This window comes from Triturus cristatus, chromosome 6 (genome assembly GCF_964204655.1).
Source record: "Triturus cristatus chromosome 6, aTriCri1.1, whole genome shotgun sequence".
In the NCBI taxonomy this organism is placed as follows: Eukaryota; Metazoa; Chordata; class Amphibia; order Caudata; family Salamandridae; genus Triturus; species Triturus cristatus.
Genome location: NC_140589.1, coordinates 518833873 through 518859212, shown reverse-complemented (window position 1 = coordinate 518859212; position 25340 = coordinate 518833873). Strand labels below are relative to the sequence as shown.

General features: G+C 41.4%; 1 protein-coding gene across 3 annotated transcripts in view; it reads left to right on the top strand.

The window, feature by feature from the left end:
• Positions 1-25340, top strand: part of SLC17A5 (solute carrier family 17 member 5) — a 651091-nt gene that overhangs the window by 344350 nt on the left and 281401 nt on the right. For all 3 annotated transcript variants that reach the window (XR_014962977.1, XM_085610951.1, XM_085610950.1), the window contains exon 8: positions 12634-12766. Coding sequence is in view for 2 of the 3 variants with exons in the window: in XM_085610951.1 (XP_085467077.1) it covers positions 12634-12766 (133 nt within the window). In the remaining variant the exon portion in view is untranslated. The remainder of the gene's footprint in view (positions 1-12633; positions 12767-25340) is intronic.

Here is a 25340-nt window from a genome sequence, read left to right as displayed (position 1 = left end):
GTAGACCTGTAGTGTCTTCAATTGGAAGTGTTTTTGAAAATATTTCAAAGTATGTCAATCATCTTTTGAGGGACTATGTAACTTCATTAACCTCACATGTTCGTGATACCAAAGACTTTCTCACAAAAATAGAAGGCATTATTTGGGAGAAGGATGACATTCTGATCACCTTGGATGTGAATTCGCTATACACCATTATCGATCACACCCAAGGGATAAAAGCGTGTATCCATTTTTCGGGTACTAGAGACATAAGCTATCTTGAACACACTAGGATGTTTACAGACATGATGCTCATGTGTCTCACGAACAACATCTTTATGTTTAATGGGGAGCTTCACAGACAGGTGCGCGGCCTTGGGGACATGCTTCGCACCTAGTTTTGCGAACCTCTTCCTTGGTATGTGGGAAGAAGAGATTCGCACAGACCAAATACTGAAATCAGACTTTGAGAGAGTAAGGGTCTGGTTAAGGTATATAGATGACTTGTTCATCATCTGGAGAGGAAGTGAGGTTGAAGCTATTACCTTCATTAACAAACTTAATACCAACACTCACAACATAGTACTCAGTCACAATATGAGCAGGCAGAGCATTGAGTTCCTTGATATCAAGATCGAAATAATTCAAGGCAGCTTGGTCACGAGCCTGTACCGTAAGGAAACGGCAGGAAACAGTCTTCTTCGCGCCCTCAGCAGCCTTCCGGATGCTCTCAAGTGGAGCATACCCTATGGGGAGCGGCTGAGGGCGAGGAGAAACTGTAGTACTGATGCAGCCTATCTCAAAGAACAAGAGAACATGCTCTCAAGGTTCAGAGAACATGGATATCCCGAGTGGGTTCTTAGAAAAGCTGTCGCAAAAATAAGTCCGGTCACACAACAAGAATCCATCGAAGCACCAGTTAGAGACAAAAAAGAGTCTGGGAGTAGGGTCATTATGACTAGGGCTCCCGGTTTTATGGTATTTATATTTTTGTAATTTCCGTCTGTATTTATCCATATTTATTTTTTTCTAATTTTACCAGTATTTATCCATATTTATTTTAGATTTTGTGAAAAAATGAAGCTGAAATGTGTATATTTCTGCATTTATTTAACCAGTTAACGTACACTTGTGCCTGAACGCCTGACACGTCTCAATGATTTATACACACTCAGATGATAAAATATGCATTTAGAAGAAATCATGCAAATTTTAGTATCAAGGTTGCGCAAATCTACTGCTGTTTAAGGCTCTTTATTAGATTTCCCTTATTTTTTTAATCCCATTGCCTGTCAATCCGCACAGCTATTGGCCTGGCAGTCATGTCTGATATAATTTAGAATCACTCAGAAACAACCCAATGTCCGTTTTTATCCACATTTAAAAATAAATACAGACAGGAAAATAAATGGTTTACTGTCTGTATTTATCTGTAAAAATCAGTAAAAACGGAAAACAGGGAGCCTTAATTATGACATACAATAGGCAATCTCAGAAAGATTATAAAATATTAGCTGGCTATTGGGACATTCTCAAAACGGACCCCATTGTGGGGAAGAACCTGTACAACAGACCCATGGTCACGTACAGGAAAAGTAGGAGCTTGAGAGATATGTTAGTGCGTAATGACATCACTGAACCCCACCTAGCAAACATACACAATCTCAAGGGCTTTTTCCCGTGCGGGCATTGTAAAGCCTGTAAATTTAGCCTCATGGTGAAGGAATTCAAGATCCCAGGAAAAAGTAAGAATAGAAACATCACTGTTCCTCACATGTAACAGCAAATTTGTCATTTATTTCCTGGAGTGTCCATGTAGGAAGAGGTATGTAGGCAGTACGACCCTAATAGTCAAAAATTGGATCCTAGAACATCTTAGGGCTATTACTAACAAGGACATGCGTTATCCGATAGCCCGACATTTCCAGGACTATCATCAATCTAACAATTCTCTACTACATTCCTTTGCAATTGAGCAGATACACATGTGACACAGAGGCGGTAATAGAGAACTTAAGTTACGTAAGCAGAAATCCAAGTGGATACTTGAGCTCGAAACCAGATTCCCGGGAGTTCACAATTTAGACGAGGAACTAGCAACTCATCTACATGAAGACTGATGCAGTTCATATCCAAGATAGATTCGTTCAGTTCACCCAAGTGTTTGGTCTCTCCATTGTTAATTTAATTTGATGTCTGCATGACCACATGTTTTAAATGTTTGTATTAACTATTTTATCCACTAACAATAGGGTTTCTCATGAACATGTGTTCATTGTTTCTCTACTTGTATCATTTTCACAGGAGGAAAGGAAGGGACCCACCGGATTGGACGGACACTTCACGGGTGCCCTACCCTTTTCTTCCCTGTCCCTGGTCTTTGCACACTGGACAAGATAAGAAACATTTTATCAATTTTTCCAGTTCACTTTTAATCTTTTGTTTAGAGTTTGGTGTTGATCTATCACTATGAAAGGAAGTTTATGATTTTGTTTTGTTATGGACTGATTTTATATTGCCACTGGGCGAATGAAATAATGTCTATGGGATAACAGTGCTTGGCAATCGGCCAGGTCATACACAAAGCCCTGCGTTAATGCCATTTATAACATACCTTTTACCGGTGCTTGTTCATCATGTTATGCTCACGTCAGCACAATGTTAATTTAAGACGTATTATCATTCTCGCATCAACTCCACATGTACCTGCCACTTGGCGACTGCAATGATGTACATATAATATTAGAAGGACCTGGTCAGTGAGATTACTTATGTTCATACTCACTGCATCCTAGTTAATCTACCTTAGTTACACTGTGTTCATCTTAATTTATTGTGCACTAGCAACATAACGTATGTTTGGTTATAACACCAATAATATATGACAGGGTTACATCCTTGAGGTCTTATTACACCTATTTGTTTACGTACTATTTAGTATGTTAATTTAGATTGCAAGAGATCCTTCCAGGTCATTGCTAACCATGATGGTAATCTATTTGGAGTACGAATCGCGTTTAATAACATACACTTCAAAATGGCCGCCATAGTACCTTGAATTCTTGACTTACTGTCAATATCAGTCAGTTTTCTTTTTTTTTTGTGTCTTTTTTTTCACTGTAATATCGCTATCCCAACGTGTGATCAAGGCAGTCTTACTGCCGAAATGCGTAGCGTCTGAGTAATAAAACTCATGTTGCACTCGTAGTGGACTGTTTAAGTGTGCGCTTTTATTGGATTTCTGTTGGTTTAATGTCCGGCCATGGTTCCGCTGGCCCCGCGCACCACCTGGCAATGGGATATATATATTATCTACTGGCGGTCGCCAGTAGATAGTTATAGTTAGGACCGTGTTTCCATAGGAAATCCGCAACATTCTATTTGGAATAACTTTGGCGCCGATTGACGAATCCTCGCAAAATTCTCAAAATAGGTGGGGCGCTACGCTCCGCTCCTACCCTGAAAGTCTCGGGGGGATTCGTCAAGCGGGGGCTGAGAAAAAGGGGGGTCCCAAAACGCGTTTTCCCCATGCATTTTTCCATAGGACCATTAGTCCGAGCTACAGCCCGAACGGCTGAACAGAATTACTTGCAATTTGGCAGAGAGGTAGCCCTCAGGTCATGGATGTGCCTTTTGAAGGTCTCGTGTAAATCTGTTCAGTATTTCCTGAGAAAATAGTATTTAAATCAATATATATATCTATGGGCGCGCTCCGAGCGCGTACCGTAAGCTTACCGTACGCGCACACTGCCGTGCGCGAGCGCGATTCTGATTGGTTGTTAGATCTCAGTAAACATTCGAATCGGTCGAAACCAGGAAGTGTCGGCCGCCATTTTGTCTCTCGCAGTCTGAGGGGGTGAAAAACAAAGGTGGATAACGTGAAAAGGGGGCAGGCTGGACAGTTCCTGACCCCCTAGCCTTTGTCAGGGGGTCCCAGAAGGACCCCCAAGGGCAAAAATTAATTTTAATTTTTTTTCGAAAAATCGCCGAATGCGCGTAGCGTACGCGCACGGCGTAAACGGAGAAATTACGCGAACTTCGCGTAATTAAGCCTACCGTGCGCGCACGGCAAAAAAAAAATTTCAAAAAGGAAAGCTTAAAAAAATAAAATAAATTGTGAGGTAAGGTTGGCTCTTAAAAGAGCCGTTGGGTTCATACAGGGATGGAGGAAAGAAAGAATGGGAATATTATGAGCGTCTACAAACGTGCTGGTCTATCTTATTGTTAATAAGGGAAACACTGGTCTCCCCAAAAACAATAAGACCACAACACCTTGTACACCTCATTGCAACCCTCCCAAATCGAGGGTTAACGTCCAGAGGAGCAGAAGAAGGTGATGCTCCCACCTCAGAGGAAGGGCTCAGCTGAGCTGCCGATGATGTACTCTGCTGAGCTTCTGAGGTTGGGCTCTGGTGACTTACTGAAGAGTTTTCTCCAGTATGTCGAGCAAAGGTCCTGGGATGTCTATCCCTAAGGTGTCTCATCATAGAGTGATTTCCAAAGGAATACTTCTTCCTTGGATTTCCTCTAGATAAAACACGGTCACAAAGTGTGCAAGTGACCAATGGAGCATTGACCTTTTTCTCCCCCTCTGGAAAAGTAAAATACTCCCATACAAAAGAATTCTTCTGTTTCCTCCTTCTCTGGATGATGGTGGTGCTGCTAGCCTCACTCTCAGAAGAGGTCTGCTGTTCTGCCATTGTATCTCAATGTCAATTCAGCTCCTTCTCCTAGGGGATCTCAAGCAGTAATGAGGGGAATGGGTGTGGTGTGGGAAGTTTCTGGAACTGAAAGTAGTTTCAACTAATGAAAAGTGTTCTTTGTGGATCACATGACCTACCGTGCGCGCTCCGTAAGCTTACGGTACGCGCTTGGGAAAAAGTACGCATGCGCGAACGTGACGCTTACGGAGCGCGTACGTAAGACGCACTCGCGCATGCGCATTACACGCCCCTGCATAACCGCGACGTTGCTTCCGCGTGTACGCGTACGTCACGTACGTATCACGTACGTATCACGTAAGCGCGCTGTACTTATGACGTGCGGAGCGCGTAGCGTCAGCTTACCGTACGCGCATCGTATCACGTAAGCGCACCGTACTTATGACGTACGGAGCGCGTAACGTCAGCTTACCGTACGCGCACGGAAAAAAATGCATAAAAAAAAAAAATTAACCATTCCATAATGCAGGATATAGTACATATATTATTTTATACATAGGTTTACCAAAAATCTCAAAAAAAAAATTGCATTTAAAAAACGGTACAAATTCACTGAAAAAACCATAGGTTTCACACACGTTATAGTTAGGAATTAGCATTTAAAAAACCTTGCAAATTCACAGAAAAAACCATAGGTTTCACACATGTTATAGTTAGCTGGACATTTCACTCATAAAAAACCAATGAAATTCCCCCGTTATAGTTAGTGCAGGCAACTATAACTCACGCGACCGCAATCCTCTGCTGATGATGTCAGATATTACATCACTGATGACATATGTGTCTTTATGAAAAATAAATATTTGTAATATATGTATAGCTAAAGATTAATGGAAGAAGACATGGGTAATTAAGTGTCTAAATACAGTGATGTAATATCTGACGTCATCAGCAGAGGATTGCGGTCGCGTGAGTTATAGTTGCCTGCACTAACTATAACGGGGGAATTTCATTGGTTTTTTATGAGTGAAATGTCCAGCTAACTATAACATGTGTGAAACCTATGGTTTTTTCAGTGAATTTGCAAGGTTTTTTAAATGCTAATTCCTAACTATAACGTGTGTGAAACCTATGGTTTTTTCAGTGAATATATATATATATATATATATATATATATATATATTTATATTTATTGCAACCTACCTGCTAGGAGTGCACGTGCCCTTCTTTCCTTGGATACTGGAAAATGTTGCTGTTGATATATATATATTTTCCAACATCTCATTACACATATTCATTTGCATCACATTGTATAGATGCAACATTGAACTATTTCCAGTCCACAACACAAGTCTATCTAGGTTTAGTGATTCACCCGCATGCAACCTTGGAATCAAAATGGTCGGATAAAGGGTGAAGGCTGCACTAAACCAGCATAAAGAGTGCATCAGTGATGACCCAGAGATAGCGGGTGAAATTAGAATATACTGTTACATTTTATAAACTGCGGAAATGCAATCACCTCTTTGCCAGATTCTTGACTACTTTGCCCAGGCCCGCATCACTGAACTTACGCAACAAGTAAAATCCTGAGACTGTCCAAACCAGTTGGAAGTGTCAGCCTTTGCTAGGCTGCAACCCAACATATACCCAGACCTGGATGGCTTTACAGCACTCTTTTATAAAATGCTCTAATATATTCTTACCCACCCACCCCCAACCGCATCCTGACATGACTTTTTAATTTCTTTGCTGGCACCAGAACTTTGGCAAATTCTTTGTTAGAGGCTGTAATTACAGTCATCACAATGTTTCTCCTTTAGGCCAATCTATTTGCTTAACTTGGATACGAAATTGCTCACCACAATCTTAGCCTACTGGCTGAATACCAAAATGGTTGGTGTAATTGACCCTAATAAAATGCGGTTCATCCCTCAACAGGAGATAGTGATAATACACCAAATGATAGTGAGAATACAAAACAAGTCCTGCACATTATAGGCAATGTTAAAAGAACCCAAAAGAATACACTGCTGTCATCTCTCAATACAGAGTATTAAACATTACGCATTCTACCCCAAGTTCAGTACATGGGTATTTTGCCAATACGGCACATCCCAGGCAAGAGTCAGGGTGAAAGGGGTTCTGTTGTACTAGTTCTCAATACAATTAGGTAGAAAGCAGGCTTACCCCCTTTTTTTATCCCTTACTCTTTGCCTTGTATACGAAGCCAGTGGCTGGAAGGGTGACAATTAATTCGGATTTCTAAGTAGTCAAATTACAAAAACGTATACATAAACGTAAATATGCGTGATGTGCTGGTCTCCCTCACCAATGCAATGCACTCTTTGGTGGCTGAGACGATTCATTTTGGGGAAATCTGTCTTCTCCCTAAAGCCGCATCAAACCTAGATTCTGATTTTTCAGGTCCCTCGAGTACAAGAATGCTCCCTTAAGACTCTCTTCCCAGTCTCTTGGGCCCCACATGCCGTAGCCTATTTGGGGATCCAACTGACAGCATCCTTACAATCTGTATTTCACCATAATTACACAAACTTTCTAAACTCCATCTATCAAGACCTATGAACATGGAAATCATGATGTCCCATGTCTTGGTTGTGCAGAGTTCCGGCAGCTGAGATAACCGCACTCTCAAAAATCTTTTTTTGTCTTTCAGTACTTCCCATACAATCTCACAGCCTCCCCCCACCACTCTCATATTTAAAAAAAGTCAGACATCTACAAACCAGCAAAACAACGGCGGACTAGACCAACCGCACTTCACTATTTCATTTCTTATTTATCAGTGTTTCATACCAGTGTGCACAACAATTCCTGCACCTGCCGTCATTTGGTGCAACTGCAACTGCAATGCAGAACAGAAATCTTGAGTATTTGGAACAGTGCACCACAGAGCTTCTTTTCCAAGATTCAATAAGAAAATGTGTACGGACAAATGTTCCTTTATGGTTTCTCCTTTATTTTGACAAATCAAAGTCTCTGCATCAACGTACAATATCCACCCAACACTTGAACTTCATCAGGGCTTTAACCATTAACAGCAACAACAACCTGCTCAGCGGCACTGCTGCCAGTGTTCACAAATGACAAAAACAGACTACAAAATAAAGTAATCTAATTACGGGCTGTGAGGCCCTCTTTGTCCGCCTCGGCACGGTTGTCCAATCGCTTTTCTCCGGCGTCTGTAAACAACTAAGCTGGGTCAGGAACAAACTGTGAATTGCCTGAAATGTGACAAATTGATTACCTGTGGAGGGCTGACAAGGCGTCCCTCACATTGTGGCCCACTGTCAGGCTTCCCAACTCAGGTATATGGGAGAGTGGAGAAAAACTGATTGATAGAAAAGCTGGTACCCTGGCATCAGATTGTCAGTTGGACTCACATCTGGAAGATCTCTTGGTTGTCTAAAAATACAGAGCATGGGAATTTGTTGGAGAGGCTGCAGTAGCACAGACGCTTTACTTCGCCTATGTTGGCACTGCCCAAAATTTTCAAAATACTGGGAAGCACTGCTAAATGATATAGACTTAATATTTAACACCCAGATCCTCTGGTCCCTGGCTTACATCATTCTCAGGACACCAATTAAGCAGTCCTTTCCCTTACATTCACTAAAAGGCAAGCTCAGTGCGGAAAACAGGTTATTACCTCAGAGTGAAACACAGATAAATTACCTGTCTGCATCAAATCTGGGAATTATCAGGGATGGAAAGCTAACCATTGTAATAGTTTTGTTGCATCCAAAACATGTATTGTAAAGAAGGAAATAATGGAGAGGTGAAATCCATATGCATTAGAGAATTAGGAATATACGATGACAGCAAAATATTCCTAGAATACTTATTGATAATCCTATGACTCCTATTCTCCTTTACTTGACCCAAGCCTTACATTTGAGACAGGCCATTCTTTTACAGCAAACATGTTTTCATTTTAAACTCTACTACTGATCTGCCTCAGAAGTTTAGCATCTCTTCCCTGACCTTTCATGTGAGGACGTACACAAGCTGTCAGTTCAGTTTCGGAAGATCAGACAAAAATGCATATGCACAAAATCAGAATTCTGTATTTCTGCCTACCTTAAATGAATGCTATATTACAATCTAAACAAGTAAAACTGAAGCTTAAAATCCTGGACCAAAAATCTGTTGGTTCCGCGCTATCAACTCCTGTGTTATACTAACTTTGAGAGCAGAGGCCTAAATAGTTTCCCTACATATAAGCACAAAGGAGCTCTCTTACTCCTCCATCCAAGAAGCTGCCTTGTTCCTTGTGTATCCATCCGGTAATCATTGTGGAAGAGCCCTACTAGAAATCTTATATTCCATTGAGATGTCGTTCTTAATGTATCCCTACAGAGTATACAGAGTTATGCATCATCTGGAAAAAAATATATATTTTCCAGATAAATTGTGCTTCTCATGGATTGGAATTGTGCCCTCAGTAGTAACTAGATTAGAGTGAAACACTGACAACACAATCTTCTATTCAAAATAAAATTTAGATGAGACTTTAGGAAGGTATTCTGGCTCAAGCTGAAGCACGACCTTATAATGAAAATGTCTAAAATGACCCCCAACTCCCTTGTACTTCTTGTCCAGTTTGATAATGACCATTATGATCCTAAGAGCTTCAAAAGGTGCAAATTGTAAGACCTACTGTTCCAAAGGTAAGATGAAAGGGGGAACACATTTCGGACCTTTGGCTGTAGCAAAGAAATTCCTTTGAGAATCCTGCAGCAAACATTATCTGCCGCCTCCATCCCTGTAAGGTTCTCAAAACACCTTATTTGCAGGCCATTGTACCTTCACAGTGGCCGGAGGAACCCCCGCTTACCGGACAAGAAAATCACTGTTACAGGACCTACTATTGGTTCACATTCCCATAGTTCTGTACACAACGCATCAAGGGGCAGCCAGGTGCCTCTAGGAACCTTGGCAATATACAAATGTGACAAAGGAGTTCCTTCAGGGTAATTTAACTGTAATTTGCCTTTAGTAGGATCAGCTAATGAGTAACTAATAGACAGCTGAAGTCAGGATACGTAATAGTTTGACTCTTGAAAATGTTCAATACAACAATGAATAATGATGTCTCTTTATATAATATCTAGATTCTGGGATGTGTATTATACATGTGAGGTAGTGAAGTGACAGTGTAGTGCTTGCGTGTTATAAACGTGCAAACAGTGAACTACAAACAGTGTAAACAGTTCAAAGGTACAAGATGTTTTGCCTGTAATGGCAGTTTTTCAGACAGCAGGAAAATGTGCAATGAAGTGTGTCTGGTGAGGTGTAACCAATATAGTTCAAACCTGTATGATGTCACTGTAGCTTCAAGCCTGATTGTGGTCCCCTGAAGAATCATGGGACAGATTATAACTCATACAGCCAAAACATTGGAGAATAATATTCTACAAGTAACCCTATCCCTACAGAGAGGTACATGGAGGGGCAACCAAACTCAACAGAGTCAATGTGTAACAGCGAAGCTCAATCAAGTCTCAGCTACAAGTTATCTTTATCCCTACAGAGAGGTAGAAGGAGGGGATACCACACCCAACAGAGTCGACATGTAACAGAGAGACTCAAACAAGTGATAGAACACAGTCTCGGATACAAGTAATCCTTACCCCTACAGAGAGGTACACAGAGGGGATACCAAACCCAACAGAGTCGACGTGTAACAGAGAGGCTCAGACAAGTGATAAAACACAGTCTCAGCTACAAGTAATCCTTATCCCTACAGAAGGTACACGGAGGGAATACCAAACCCAACAGAGTCGATGTGTAACAGAGAGGCTCAACCAAGTGGTGGAACACAGTCTCAGCTATTTTCTTACTTCTGCACACAATAATTGGGGTTCTCTGCAGATAGTAATGCCTAGAAGTTTTCTAGTTCTATGTAATGCAAGGATGTTTTTAGTACAAATGCCAAAGCGAAATTCTAAAGTTCCAGCATATGTAGAACTAGCCCACTGCTTATGCACCCTACAGAAAGAAGCCACTATTATCTGCAGACCATGAAAGACAGTGTGGTGTGCTGGGAACGGGAAACAACTTCTACAGATGTATACAGCAAGCAATCTAGTTTGGCTAACCCCGGAGCACTTAACATTGCCACCTCTCACCTAAACCAAGTCAATAACAAGTTCTTAGTAAAACCATCTTTCGTGCATGATTTCTCATCCTATTTTTAAAGTGGCCCTTTTATCTAGCTTGCTAAACCCTTGTATAGGTACATGTCAAGAATTCCTGTCATACAAGGGAAACACGCCCTTATGTAAACAGGAGAGCTGTTACATAACTCAAGGGAAACACGCCCTTATGTAAACAGGAGAGCTGTTACATAACTCAAGGGAAACACGCCCTTATGTAAACAGGAGAGCTGTTACATAACTCAAGGGAAACACGCCCTTATGTAAACAGGAGAGCTGTTACATAACTCAAGGAAAACACGCCCTATAAAGGGAGGAACCGGGAGGTACAAGGCTGTCGGATATTGTGTTTACACCGACGTACCTGCTTCGTGAAGAGCAGTGTTCCGGAGTGGTGCTCCAGTAAGGCAAGAACGGAGGTAGGTCGAGTCGTTACTCCCTGGGCCGTGTCTTGCCCCATCGTCACCTGTGAAGGACCCGGAAGCTCTACCGGTCAACCATTGAGCTTCGCTTTTTGACTCAGCTGAGTCCAAGCGCAGTGGCGCTTTTGCTGGTTGGAGTCGTAACTCCCAGCCCGACCAGAGACACAGGGACTGCCAGCTGTAACGCACACCAGGAGGTGTTTGCCGCGTTACAGACTCGGAAGTCCACAGGATCGATTGAGCGGCTGCTCTCGGTTCAGTCTTCTTGCTTGTGATTGGGGTATCGGTGACGCATCACCAGGAGGTGACTCCGCGTCCCGGTGCAGTCTGAGGAAGAGGTTGAGCGGCTGCTCCCTTCAGGTAGAGACCCCGGCTGGGTGTTTCCCTGACTCCTCGATTCTCCCCAACACTCTTCGTGCCCCTCACAGCCTACCGATTGGCATTGTCGGCCATTTCATTTCTGCCCTCTGTTGGCATACGCCGGGATCGGCGTATATGCAGAGGACGGTTAGGACCATCCGTGCTGTGGGCTGGTAACGTACTTAGCCTGGAGGATTCCAGTGACTATAACTTTTGTTTGTTCTTTGTATTTTATTTGCCTTCATTAAAAGAACTAACCCTTCACAAGTGGTTGCGTCCTCATTGTCGTGTCTGTTAAACGATCCTGAGACGTTCAGGGCGTTACAGTACACCAGAACTTCCCCTGCTCTTACAGATGGAAATCCGGATACAAAGAACATCCCATTCCAGTGATGAAAAGGTATACAGTCATTAAAAGCAGGATTGGCAACTGGTTTCTCATGTCCCTATCCCCAGAGAGGTAGCATGATTCCATGCCCGTATTCCTGTTACCCATGTGGTCCGGACAGATAAGTGCCAAGCGATTCACTGGGGAAGATAAACACAAACACTGGACCTCTCACTCCATCCAGGTGGTGAAATGCCTCAGGACAACAAGAAGTTAGAGAAACTAGACCCTTGTGGCAGTATGTCCATCCAAACTGCCAATGACAAAGGCAGCAATAAAATCACTCTCTTTTTGTGCAGCAGGATATATATAGGTAAAAATGTTTTTCGTATCTGCCGCTCCCAGCTCTGCAAGTAATGAGTGTCCTATACATGTTCTTTATCTTTCTGAGGTTATGCTTATATATTTAAGTATTTCAAGTGTTGAAAAAATGTTAAACTTTGTAGTCTGTTACAAATTTCATTATGTTTCAAAGTAGTTGCCTCCTTGTGCAGATGAACAAAACGTAGAAAATGTTGTAGTCTTAAAAAAAAAATTGTTTTCTTAAGCTGTATTTATATTTCCTGGTCAAAAAGTGCCAAAAATGTGAAAGGTTGGCATATGCAAACTCAAGTATTTCTCAATTGATTTCTTTGTTACAGAATGGTTTCTTATCTGCACTCCCTTATCTCGGATGCTGGAGCTGCATGCTCATCACTGGCTTACTTGCTGACTACTTGAGGGAAAAATTAAACTTTTCAACTGTTGTTGTGCGAAAACTTTTCAACTCAATAGGTAGGTTCTGTTCCATTTATCATTTATTTTATTTAACCCTTTTTTTGTGATTCTCAGAAAGTATTATTGAAAATTACTGCGATGTTCTACTGCAATATCAAGTGTTAAATGTCCCCCTACCGAAATCGGATGTCCAGAATATCAGCTACCACACTGTCTTTGTAAGCATGTGTAGGAATGATTAAATTTACAATTCTTAGCTTCACATGTGCATATGTTGAAAGTATATATTTGAAATATCAGTTAAAAAGACTACCCTGTTTAGGAAATCATTTTAAAAGTATTAGAAACACTAAATCCTGTTAAGGTGTGAATTACTCATGACCATTAAGAGCCGACTCAGGAAAGATTTTCTGTACATAGTTGTGTGTTAGACCAGTCATGTGTGTGACATTCTCGTACATTTACCATAGTAAGAAATGTGTACTCTTAAAGAAAATCTGTCATTTGCAAAACCATTTCCCTTGAGCAAGCCTGTCTTATTCCTGGAAATTCATGAATGAAACTAACCTAATCCTGGAGTCCGACTACATGCAGAAAATGCTTGGTGAGTAAAACAGCCGGTCGAGCAGCCCCTGCCACAAGCGACCCCTGCAAAATACTTAGGGGAATACATCATCTTTACAGATGCTAGGGCTTTATCTCGCGAAGTGAATGTGGCCATAGATTTTCCAACTTCTTTAATAAATGGGTCCACAAAGAGACCCACTTGTCCCAACCTTGAAATTGGATTGATTCACTAACCTTATGGCCCACTGTAATAAGAAGTGAACAGTGTTGCTCAGTAGAAGGGGCACAATTTGCTTTTCCGAAATAAAGGATTGCCCTTTGGGCCCTAACTGGGGGGGTGTCAGGGGGAGTCAGAGAGCCTGATTCTTTAGCGTCTTCGACCATATCAAGAATCTTTGTTAAGGAACCTGTGCTGTCAAGAAGTTTATCTTGGCATGCCCAACATGAACGGCTGATGCCTTTCTTTGGGTTGCGAATATATTTGGCCAGGTAGGTGGCCATACATGCATCAATTTAGAAGAGTAGAAGCCTCTTTTCCATCCAGGGACAGAATCAGAATATATGTAATTGTTTAGTTAATTAAAACCATAGCAATGTACCAACAAATTTAAATGCAAAACACCATTGAAATATATAATTTAAAAAAGCCTATGAAATTTACGAGTTACTGCAAGACCTGAGCACATAATTTGAAAATCAGGACTAACGACATTATGCATTATATAAGGTAACTGAGAGATGCATGAGAACTAGTCCCTAAGGTGTTGTTGTGCTTTACCCATATATTATTCGTATCGTACGAAGCAGAAACATCAGACATAGTCTCTAAAATCATTGCAATGTACCATCAAGATTAAATACAAAACACCATTAAAATGTGCTTAATAAAATTACAAATTGCAGCAGAATCTGAAGCACGTAATTTTAGTTTGAGGACTAAAGAGTATTCAATACGTAAGGTAACAAAGAGAGTCTTGAAAACTAGTCCCTAAACTGCTATTGCGCTTTACCCATATATTGTGCGTATGCTGCAGAGAGGAGACATCAGGCGTAGTCTCTAAAGTGCATTTGTATTTTGCCTCCAACTGTGTTTTTAAAACTTTTTCATAATTTGTAAAAAAGTTTACTAAATGACAAGCTGTGGGCCATTCGGATTGAGACATCTTAATATAGCTGTTCGACAGGTGCGGATGCCTCTTGCATTAAGCATGGTTTTTAGTAGTTGTCAACGGTACAGACTTAGAGCTGGACTGATACATACTAAGTGAATAAAGTCCTGTGTTGGAGATCCACAAAGGCTGCATGACTTTGGACCCTGATACATCCAGCTTGGCTGGTCATACAGGTGGGTGCTCCACATAGTCCAGTAAGGATATGCCATACTATTCCTCTCCGATCTGCTGCACGTTTCACCTAAATCAGAGAGGCTTCTCCATTTTGCAACAAGACAAAGGAGTCATTGAGAGAGTCTTGGCACCGGAATTAGGGACTAGTTATTATTCCTGTTTATTTCTTCATGCCAAAGAAGGACGGAGGCCTTCATCCTGCTTTTGATCTTTGTCTTCACAGTTTCTTCCGTAAAAAGGCCGAATTCAAGATACTCATGTTGGTCCAAGCTCTCTCTGCTCTGGATCCAGAAGTCTGGATAGTAGAGCTGGACCTGCAGGACGCCTATTTTCACATTCCAGTCCTGCAGTCCCACAGGTGTTACTTGCAATTTAAGGCGAACCAGGAGTATTTTCAGTTTTCCATCTCTCCTTTGACCTTTCCAGTGTCCCCTGGTGTTCATAAAAGTGATGATGGTGGTTGCAGCACATCTCCATAGGTTGGAGATACATGACTGGCTGTTGAGGGCCCACAGTCTGTCGTAAATCACCTCCATTTGACAGTGAACCTCTTAACTTATTTGAGGTTCTCGATCAACGTGCTGAAGTCATACCTGACTCCTTCACAGAAGCTCTCATGCATCAGGCCATGTTGCATACGGTGCCGTATTGAGCCTTCCCTCTGGTTCAGCAAGTCCAGGACATTTGGGCTATGATTCCAATGTTTCAGCCTCTGTCGTGGCTCTCAGTGAGAGTGGTTCTTAGACTTCTTGGCCTCCAGCATCCTGCTTGTTGACTACACCAGATGGCACATGTGGGCTTTGCAGTGGGACCAGAAATCTCAGTTGGTCCAGCACGAAAGGAACCGGTCAGATTCCATTCAGATTGTAATACAATCTGATGTGTGTTGTAATGTGATAGTTTTGCCTGTGTGTGGATGTGTGAAAGCTTTGCCTACTATGACATGTAAATGTATGTGTCTTGTAAAGCGCACTGCTGCCCTGAGGCGTCGTGGCGCTGTAGACCGCTGGGGAACCCGTCCTGGCTATCCCTGTGAGATGGTCCCTCCTGGGTATCTCCAAGGTGAAACCAGGCATCCCCGGCGAATGTGGGGGGCCGTTGTGGAGATGAGGCAAGCTAATGCCCAGAGTTGCCGAGTGTGTTCCTGGTTAGAGTAGGTACCGAGGCGAGAATTATCGAGTCCGTTTTGACCCTGGTCCACGACCCTGCCGCGTCGGGAATTGAACCCTGGTCCCTGGCCGATTCTCTGCTTGCAGATCTGCCGCCTCTAACCAGTGAGCCACACCTCTCCACATGAAATACATAGTATCACAACACATTCAGATGAAGCATAACATTTCGTAATGGTCATTCAGACCAACCGGGATCACCGTTCCCAGGAATTTTATCCAATGTGTTTCTCTGCATGAAAGAACTGTGTTCATATCTCTATCTGGCAGTGTGGAAAGACGTTCCAAAACAGTGAATCGTAATTGAGGGATGGTGTGAGGTGTATTGATCCAATGTGTAACCAAAGAGGAGGTCATGTTCCTATTGCGAATTCTACTCTTGTGTTCAATAATTCTGGTCTTGATTTTGCGACTCGTTCTCCCAACATATACCAAGCCGCAAGGGCATTTAATAGCGTAGATGACCCACTCTGTATTACAATCTGATGTGTGTTGTAATGTGATAGTTTTGCCTGTGTGTGGATGTGTGAAAGCTTTGCCTACTATGACATTGCCACATTGCCCACAGTTGTGGCATTTTTTCATCCCTGTGTTTTTTACAGTTTGAGGTTTAACTTTGTTTTTAAGGAGATCCCTCAAGTTCTTCGGTCTGGTGTGCGCAAACATAGGGGGATCCTTAAACAACTCGTGAAAATCAGTTTCCTGTGCAATGATGTCCCAGCGTTTGTGAATGATTGATTTGATATTTTTGGATTGCATAGAGTGTCTTAATACAAAAACTTCCCGTTTAGAAGAGATTTTAGAGGTAGTAAGAAGTAGATCTTCTCGTCTTTTTTGTGCCACTTTTTGTTCTGCCTCTAAGAGGATGTTGTCAGGATAGCCCCTGTTTTTGTATTTGGCCAATTGTTGTTTGATGTTCATTTCACATTGTTGTTTGTCTGAAGTGATCCTTTTGATTCTCGTTAGTTGGGAAACCGGTAGATGTTTCTTCAAAGAATATGGGTGGGCACTGCTGAAATGCAGTGCATTATTGACATCTGTGGGTTTTCTGTAAACTGTAGTGATTAAGCCTTGGGTGGCTTTGTGGATTTCAATGTCCAAAAAGTTGATCTTGTCATTTTGAATATCATGGGTGAATTGTATTCTTGGGTTGCAGTGATTCAACTCAATGATGCTGTGCTCCAAAAGAGTTCTAGAACCTTTCCAAATAACTAAGATATCGTCAATATATCTCAAGAAAAGGATTGTGTTGGCTCGCCAGACTGGGTTATGTAGAATGTATAGGTGCTCAAAGTACGCCATGAAGGTGTTCGCGTACGCTGGGGCTCCTGGAAAGCCCATGGATGTGCCTGTAATCTGAAGGTAGAATTTGTCTTTCCATGAATAGTAACTGTGGTACAGTGCGAAATGTAGTAACTCCAAAAGAAAGATGCTTTTTTCTTTGGTGTATGATGAGTTAAGAAGTCTCCATTCTACAGCCTCGAGACCTTCATCGTGGGCTATCGATGTATAGAGGGCCACAACGTCTATTGTGCAAAGGAGATAATCTGTATCAAGGTGTTGTTTGATCGATTCCAATTTCAAAAGGCAGTCAGTTGTATCTTTGATGTACGTTTCCCAAGATTGAACCAAAGGTTGCAAATGGTGATCCAAATATTGGCCTGTTGCTTCATGCATGGATCCACAGCCTGCTACTATGGGTCTAAATGGTGGATTTCGTCGGTTTTTGTGTATTTTAGGGAGTATATATATATGCGGAACCTTTGGTGTGAGTTGAAAAAGAAATTTTCGGGTGTTTACATCAATAATGCCGTCTTCTTCTCCTTTTTGTAAAATACCATTTAGTATTATAAGAAAATCCTTTGTAGGGTCTTGGTCCATGGCTATGTATGTGTTGATATCTTGCACATGCTCATCAACGTTTTTTACATAGAACTCAGTATCCATTACCACTAGGGCTCCGCCTTTATCGGCTGGTTGGAATGTGATGGACATGTCTTGTCGTAATGCATTCAAAATACGTGATTCCTTTTGTGAAAGGTTCGGGTGTTGAGGCTTGTTGTACTTGATGCTTTCCAGGTCCTTTTTGACCAAAATCTCAAAGGTATCAAGAGTTTTGTGTGACAATGGAGACATGAATTTACTTTTTGGTCGAAATGATTGAGTGGTAGATGTCTCATCTTCAACTCTCGGGTTGATGGAAAAGAACCATTTGAGTCGTAGTTTGCGCATGAATTTGAAGAAAAGAAAAAAGCATCTTTCTTTTGGAGTTACTACATTTCGCACTGTACCACAGTTACTATTCATGGAAAGACAAATTCTACCTTCAGATTACAGGCACATCCATGGGCTTTCCAGGAGCCCCAGCGTACGCGAACACCTTCATGGCGTACTTTGAGCACCTATACATTCTACATAACCCAGTCTGGCGAGCCAACACAATCCTTTTCTTGAGATATATTGACGATATCTTAGTTATTTGGAAAGGTTCTAGAACTCTTTTGGAGCACAGCATCATTGAGTTGAATCACTGCAACCCAAGAATACAATTCACCCATGATATTCAAAATGACAAGATCAACTTTTTGGACATTGAAATCCACAAAGCCACCCAAGGCTTAATCACTACAGTTTACAGAAAACCCACAGATGTCAATAATGCACTGCATTTCAGCAGTGCCCACCCATATTCTTTGAAGAAACATCTACCGGTTTCCCAACTAACGAGAATCAAAAGGATCACTTCAGACAAACAACAATGTGAAATGAACATCAAACAACAATTGGCCAAATACAAAAACAGGGGCTATCCTGACAACATCCTCTTAGAGGCAGAACAAAAAGTGGCACAAAAAAGACGAGAAGATCTACTTCTTACTACCTCTAAAATCTCTTCTAAACGGGAAGTTTTTGTATTAAGACACTCTATGCAATCCAAAAATATCAAATCAATCATTCACAAACGCTGGGACATCATTGCACAGGAAACTGATTTTCACGAGTTGTTTAAGGATCCCCCTATGTTTGCGCACACCAGACCGAAGAACTTGAGGGATCTCCTTAAAAACAAAGTTAAACCTCAAACTGTAAAAAACACAGGGATGAAAAAATGCCACAACTGTGGGCAATGTGGCAATGTCATAGTAGGCAAAGCTTTCACACATCCACACACAGGCAAAACTATCACATTACAACACACATCAGATTGTAATACAGAGTGGGTCATCTACGCTATTAAATGCCCTTGCGGCTTGGTATATGTTGGGAGAACGAGTCGCAAAATCAAGACCAGAATTATTGAACACAAGAGTAGAATTCGCAATAGGAACATGACCTCCTCTTTGGTTGCACATTGGATCAATACACCTCACACCATCCCTCAATTACGATTCACTGTTTTGGAACGTCTTTCCACACTGCCAGATAGAGATATGAACACAGTTCTTTCATGCAGAGAAACACATTGGATAAAATTCCTGGGAACGGTGATCCCGGTTGGTCTGAATGACCATTACGAAATGTTATGCTTCATCTGAATGTGTTGTGATACTATGTATTTCATTGTAAAGGATTTGCACTCGCACCACGTTTCTCGTTTTTATTTTATACTTTTCTTCGTTTTTTTTCTCTTGTTTTACAATACATGCGGTAGATTAGATTTCACTCGCAGTGCTTTAAAGCACAATCATTGTCAAACTCATTCATTTTACGTACATTGACTCCACTTTTCATTTCTATTCATTGAACTATACGTTAGTCCTCTTTTCATGTTATTTGCGCATCACCTTTCCCGTTATAACCGACACACTCGTCATTCACACGCATGCGCTAGCAGAAGGCTTGCAGTTTCCGGAAGTTTTGCTGAGAAGCACGAACACTTTACTTGCAAGGTGAGACGCGTAAGCGGTCGTTAAGCTGATACATTGTATCACAACCACCTGGTTGCTTCTAACCTTCGGCTTCGCTTGTTACAGACACTTTCTACTTCTTGACCGGCAGATATTCAGACCCTTTGTAAGACTCCAGGCGTAACTACAGGGTGAGTCGGGGCGCAATTGATTTCTTTTTGAGTGTCGGTCTCTCTGACCCGTTAGCTTAAACACGCTTTTTACGTAGAGCTCACTCATCACGTTTCTTTACAGATACTTTGCGTTACGTAGGACTTATTTATTCCGGTAAGCACACACCTCCTTTCTTTGAGCATTTCGCTCCTTTTCCCTTTACAGTCTATCAAACACATATCTTGGTGAAACTTTATTTCTCTCGCACATCAACCTTCTGAAGTGGGTTTCTATTCTATGATCTTCCTAATGAGTGCAAATCCTATAAATTCAACATACATGTCATCTCTAATTGAATTCATGTGGCTTTTGTTGTAGCTCCGGCTGGAGGCTGAAAAGAACTTAAAAGAGAGCAACTTCATTTACTTTGATTATTTGTGAATGTATTCATCCCCTGACGAAGGGTTAGAGATTAACCCGAAATGCATTGGGACCTTGTTTGTTACAATTGTTGAACAAATGTAATTTAATTTGAATCAGAATACAATCCATAACTGCTGTATTGTGACGATAACAATACCAACTGAACCAGTTATAAAACAAAAAAAATATAAACAAACAAACATTGGCAAAACCAGCTACTTGCTCGGTGTTTTTTATACTATTTGTATCTTCTTTCACTGTATATCTATTGCACATTTTGTATACTTTCCGTTTACTTTTGATGAGACCTTAGGGTCCTAGCTGTGATTCACGCAGGCTCTGGTCTTTCCAGAACCTCCCTCAACCGGATGTAGTTCCCGCCATACAGACCCATTACAGGCAGACTTATTGGATGTTTTTCTTTTTTTGTTGTCTTTAGCCCTGCGCAGCCTTTGTTTCAGTTACCAGACCAACAGTCCCTATTTTCATCACCTGTTGTGATTTGTTTTCTTAAAGGACTGGCCCGTATGTTTTGCCCCCCCCCCCCACACCCCAGCCTATTGTGATGCCACAGTAGGAGCTTAATGTCGTCCTCACTTTCCTTATGTGTAGTACTTGTTAGCCCCTCCAAAGGTGTTCTCTACATCTACTGACTTTTGAAACAGTCTTCTTCATAGTGAGAACATCAGCTCGTCACATAGGTGCTTCGAGCTCTGGCTGTTCATACACCTAAACCACCTTTTTCCCTACAAACTGAGGTTGCCGACTAATGCGGCATTCTTGCTGAAGTTTATTAAGACTTTTCATGTTGATCAATCTATCACCCTTCTGACATTCTTTGCTCCACCTAACTCCTCAAAAGAGGAGTGTCTCCATTCTTCGGAAGCCAAAAGAGCTTTGAGCTTTTGCATCGATCGTACCAAGGACCATTGGGTGGACGATCTGCTCTTCGTGGAGTTCACTGGGGCTAAGAAGGGTAAAGCAGTGCACAAAACAACCATACCATATCATATCAGAGGGTCAAAGGGCTCACGTAACCAGAGCCAAGCTTGCTACCATTGTGTTGGTTCACGAAGTGCCTGTTCTAGACATCTGTTAGTCTGCAACGTCAGTTCACACATTCAGAAAGCACTATTGCCTTGATTGCTGAATCGGGCAGGATGGGCATTTGCCCGTTCCATCCTGCAGGATATTCTGGCTTGAGCCATTCCACAGACTACCTTGTAAAGATAATACTTTGGTATCTCAAACAGTACCAGAGCTGCACCACTTTTCAAAAATACATGAAAGACACACATCAAAATATCAAATCCGTGTCCACAGAAGTTTTCTTCCAAGTTCTTCATTTATTCAAAAAGTGTATTAAAAACAGTCATGTTGAAAAGAAACAGTTGACGCGTTTCGTCCAAACAGATGGACTTCTTCAGGGCTGTAGATTTAGCAAATATTATTACAAATATAAATATGATACAATACAAAAAGTACTCTGACGAAAACATGACACATTTAAAAAATGATTAACATAGTACAAACATTAAGACAGGACTGCTATGTCCATAGGTTTTTTCACATTGTACAATCACCTATACAATACATCACCAACCTAAAACATCTAACAGTCACACATTTACCGAGACTATACACAGACTTCCATTTGTAACTAAAAAACAACATTTTATGATACTATATCGGAATTGAGGAGAAGTTATAAAGAAGGAGAAGTTATAAAGAGCTGAGTCAAAAAGAAACAGATGACAAATATCCCTGCATAAATGACATGTCTTCAGGGAGAAGGAGAAGGAAAATACTATTAAATGTAAAACAAACCAGATGAAAGAGAAAGCACAAAGAAACTGAGTATCTGCACCCATAGAAAAAGAGCCGTGAGCAGTACGGTTTAAAAAAGAAAATATACTGTGACAAGTGTGGTAACAGAAGAATGCCATAAATGTATAATCCATGTACCCACCATCAAAGAGGCACTCCTAAGACATAGAGCATCGGAGTGTCCGTGGTAGGTAGAAGCTTTGTGGAGGATGACTATTCTCATCCACAATGACTATACAGAGAGAAAATAAGATGATATGGCTTAGTGACCCCATATTCATGACTAACTAGCTAAAAGTCAAAAATGGAAATGTCTTAGGAGTGCCCTTTGATGATGGGTACATGGATTATACATTTATGGCATTCTTCATCTGGTTTGTTTTACATTTTAGTAGTATTTTCCTTATCCTTCTCCCTTAAGACATGCCATTTATGCAGGGATATTTGTCATCTGTTTCTTTTTGACTCACCTCTTTATAACTCTTGTCCATTCACCCTTTTTCACCTTCTTTATAACTTCTCCTCAATTCTGATATAGTATAATAAAATGTTGTTTTTTAGTTACAAATGGAAGTCTGTGTATAGTCTTGGTAAATGTATGACTTTTAGATGTTTTAGGTTGGTGTTGTATTTTATAGGTGATTGTACAATGTGAAAAAACCTAAGTACATAGTAGTCCTGTCTTAATGTTTGCACTGTGGGAATAATATTTGAAATGTGTCATGTTTTCGTCAGAGTACTTATTGTATTGTATTATATTTGTATATATTTTTGTTAAATCTACAGCCCTGAAGAAGTCCATCTGTCTGGACGAAACGCGTCGGCTGTTTCTTTTCAACATGACTATTTTTAATACGCTTTTTGAATTAATGAAGAACTCGAAGAAAACGTCTGTGGACACGTATTTGATATTTTGATGTGTGTCTTTCATGTCTTTTTGCTAAGGGGTGCACCTTTGCTACTGTTTGAAATTGTCAAATTCCTGTATTGGATTGCACCGTGACAGTGGGTGCATCAACAGTGTGCACACACAATCCTTTTGGGCACTTCCAATACATGTATAGCATTTAGGGATAGCAGGTCATGTGCTAGGTCCTTGTAGGGTCCGCTATAAAAGGTTGTTTTCTCAATACTTTGGAATCTGTTCACAAGGTAAGGAATCTATGGTTAGAAGTATCCAGCAGCAGAACAGGTTAATTAACCTTTGGTGGTCCTCTTTCTGGTGGATATTCTATGTAACCCCATATTTCTCACTGACACCCCCCTCCCCCACCCTCCCAATGCCCTGTTCCATGGAATCGACTTTTTTCTCCAATCATAAAAAGATTCTATTTTAGAGTTCAGCACACTGTCACATCTGATCACTTATTAAGATCGGCCTCTGACGGCACACAAAGTCAAGAAAGAAACTGATGTCAGCTCACTGGGTGGCGTGACTTCCAGGGTGGGACAAAGGCGACCCTGAGCCACATAATGCCACCTGCTGCATGCAGAATCGATGCTGAGAACAATCTGTGGATTCAGTCTGGCGCCTATGGATATTCACAAGGTGATGAATCTGCGGTTAGATAGAGCTCTGCCAATAGTAGGTAACTTATTCTTTACTGCAAGGACTGATTGATATGTAGAACACGTCATAATAAGTAAATCATTTAGCTGGGTATGGTCTCGAACACACTCTCTTTTTCATCGAAGTGACCTAAATTTAGAAAGAAATAAGTAGTCAGGCAGCTGCAACTCACCAAAGCAAAAGTCATTTTCTCAACAATTAAACCTGATTTATGGGAAGTAGGGAAAACAATAAAAATTATATTTTTAATGAACGACTGAGTAACTGAACTTTCTTAATTAGTTTTGCTACTTTGTCTCTTTGATTATTCTTGCGTGTTTTTAATATACACTGCTGTTTTTTTCGCATCTGCACTGTATTGCAGGGTGACCTCTTTTTTTTATGGAAGCAATTTTAGGCTTTGCTCGCAACTATCTATGTTGAACTGTCTAGTTGAATCACCAAACTGCACGGCCACTAAATGTGTTCTCTGTGTTCTGTCACAGCACTGTGTTTATGCTGTTTGAAATTAACTGCTTTAAATTGCCACATTGCTGCTGTGCCCGAGGGGCACTAAAGGCAATCCCATCTGTACCTGTCACACTACTTTGCGCCTGTCCTCCCCCTGTTTGCAACTTCACTGAGGTACTGCGTAGATCTTTTCATGAAGAAGGTGGGTGTAGTCCTTGTAGCTCCCTGACTTGGCCACTTGAGATGCCACTGGCCTAAATAAATGCCATGCATGCTTACTGCAGCAGGCTAAGAAATATGCAGTAGTTTCTCTAGGTTGCAGTTAACGCTAGTCTGCTCACTTCGATGCTTAACGCCATAATTCAGTTTGACTGTCAAAGTTGTATGGGGGGGTGGTGTAAGTTGGTTGGAGAAAGCAATTATGCATTATGAATGCTTGACCCTCGGGCCCACTGAATTTAAGACCACCATCAGGTCTCCTTACTACTTACCTACCTACTTTTCGGAGATTTGCCAAATGCTTCTATTACTTTTTCAAGTATTTTAATGTGCGCTCACCTAGAGTGGATTCTGAGTTTGTTCATATTTCACTATTGTAACAACTCCTTTTGCTGCTTCAGCGCCTCTGCATTTATTGTCTTTGCAGGTGTTTGTTTTTTTGGGATAAACAATTTTATTTATTTTAGACAAAGTAAAAAGACCAGCAATACAGTACAGCTTAGTAATAATAAGACGTCTCACATTTGATTAGGTGGTAAACCATGATAGAATATTACCCCGAGAGGGCCTAAGTGGTACACACAGTCAATCAAGCAAGCCATTTTCAAGCTATCTGACCCAATCATTTGCCCCAGACCTTACGGTATTTAGTCGGACAGCCCCACGCTTCATAGTGGGGCTTCTCTTGTGTGGCACACCAGTCCACCCATTTGAGCCACTTTGCGACGCTAGGCGGAGTAGGACATTTCCAATTGAAAGCTATGTCTCGTTTGGCTATGATCATCACTGTATTAAAGAACAGTTTTTCACTCCTAAACCCATCTAGACCATCTGTGATCCCGAGGAGCGTGTGTAATGGGTTATGCGGGACCTCCCAACCCAAGACCTCTGTGAGTTCCTGCTCTATACACCCTCAGAATTGCACCAAGAGGTGAAATGCCCAGACCATGTGGAAGAAGTCTGCCTGGTTCTGGCCGTAGTGCGTACAGAAAGCAGTTGGGTATAGGCCGGCCCTGTTAAGGTGAGCGGGGGTTAAATAGGCTGCAATCAAATAGTACA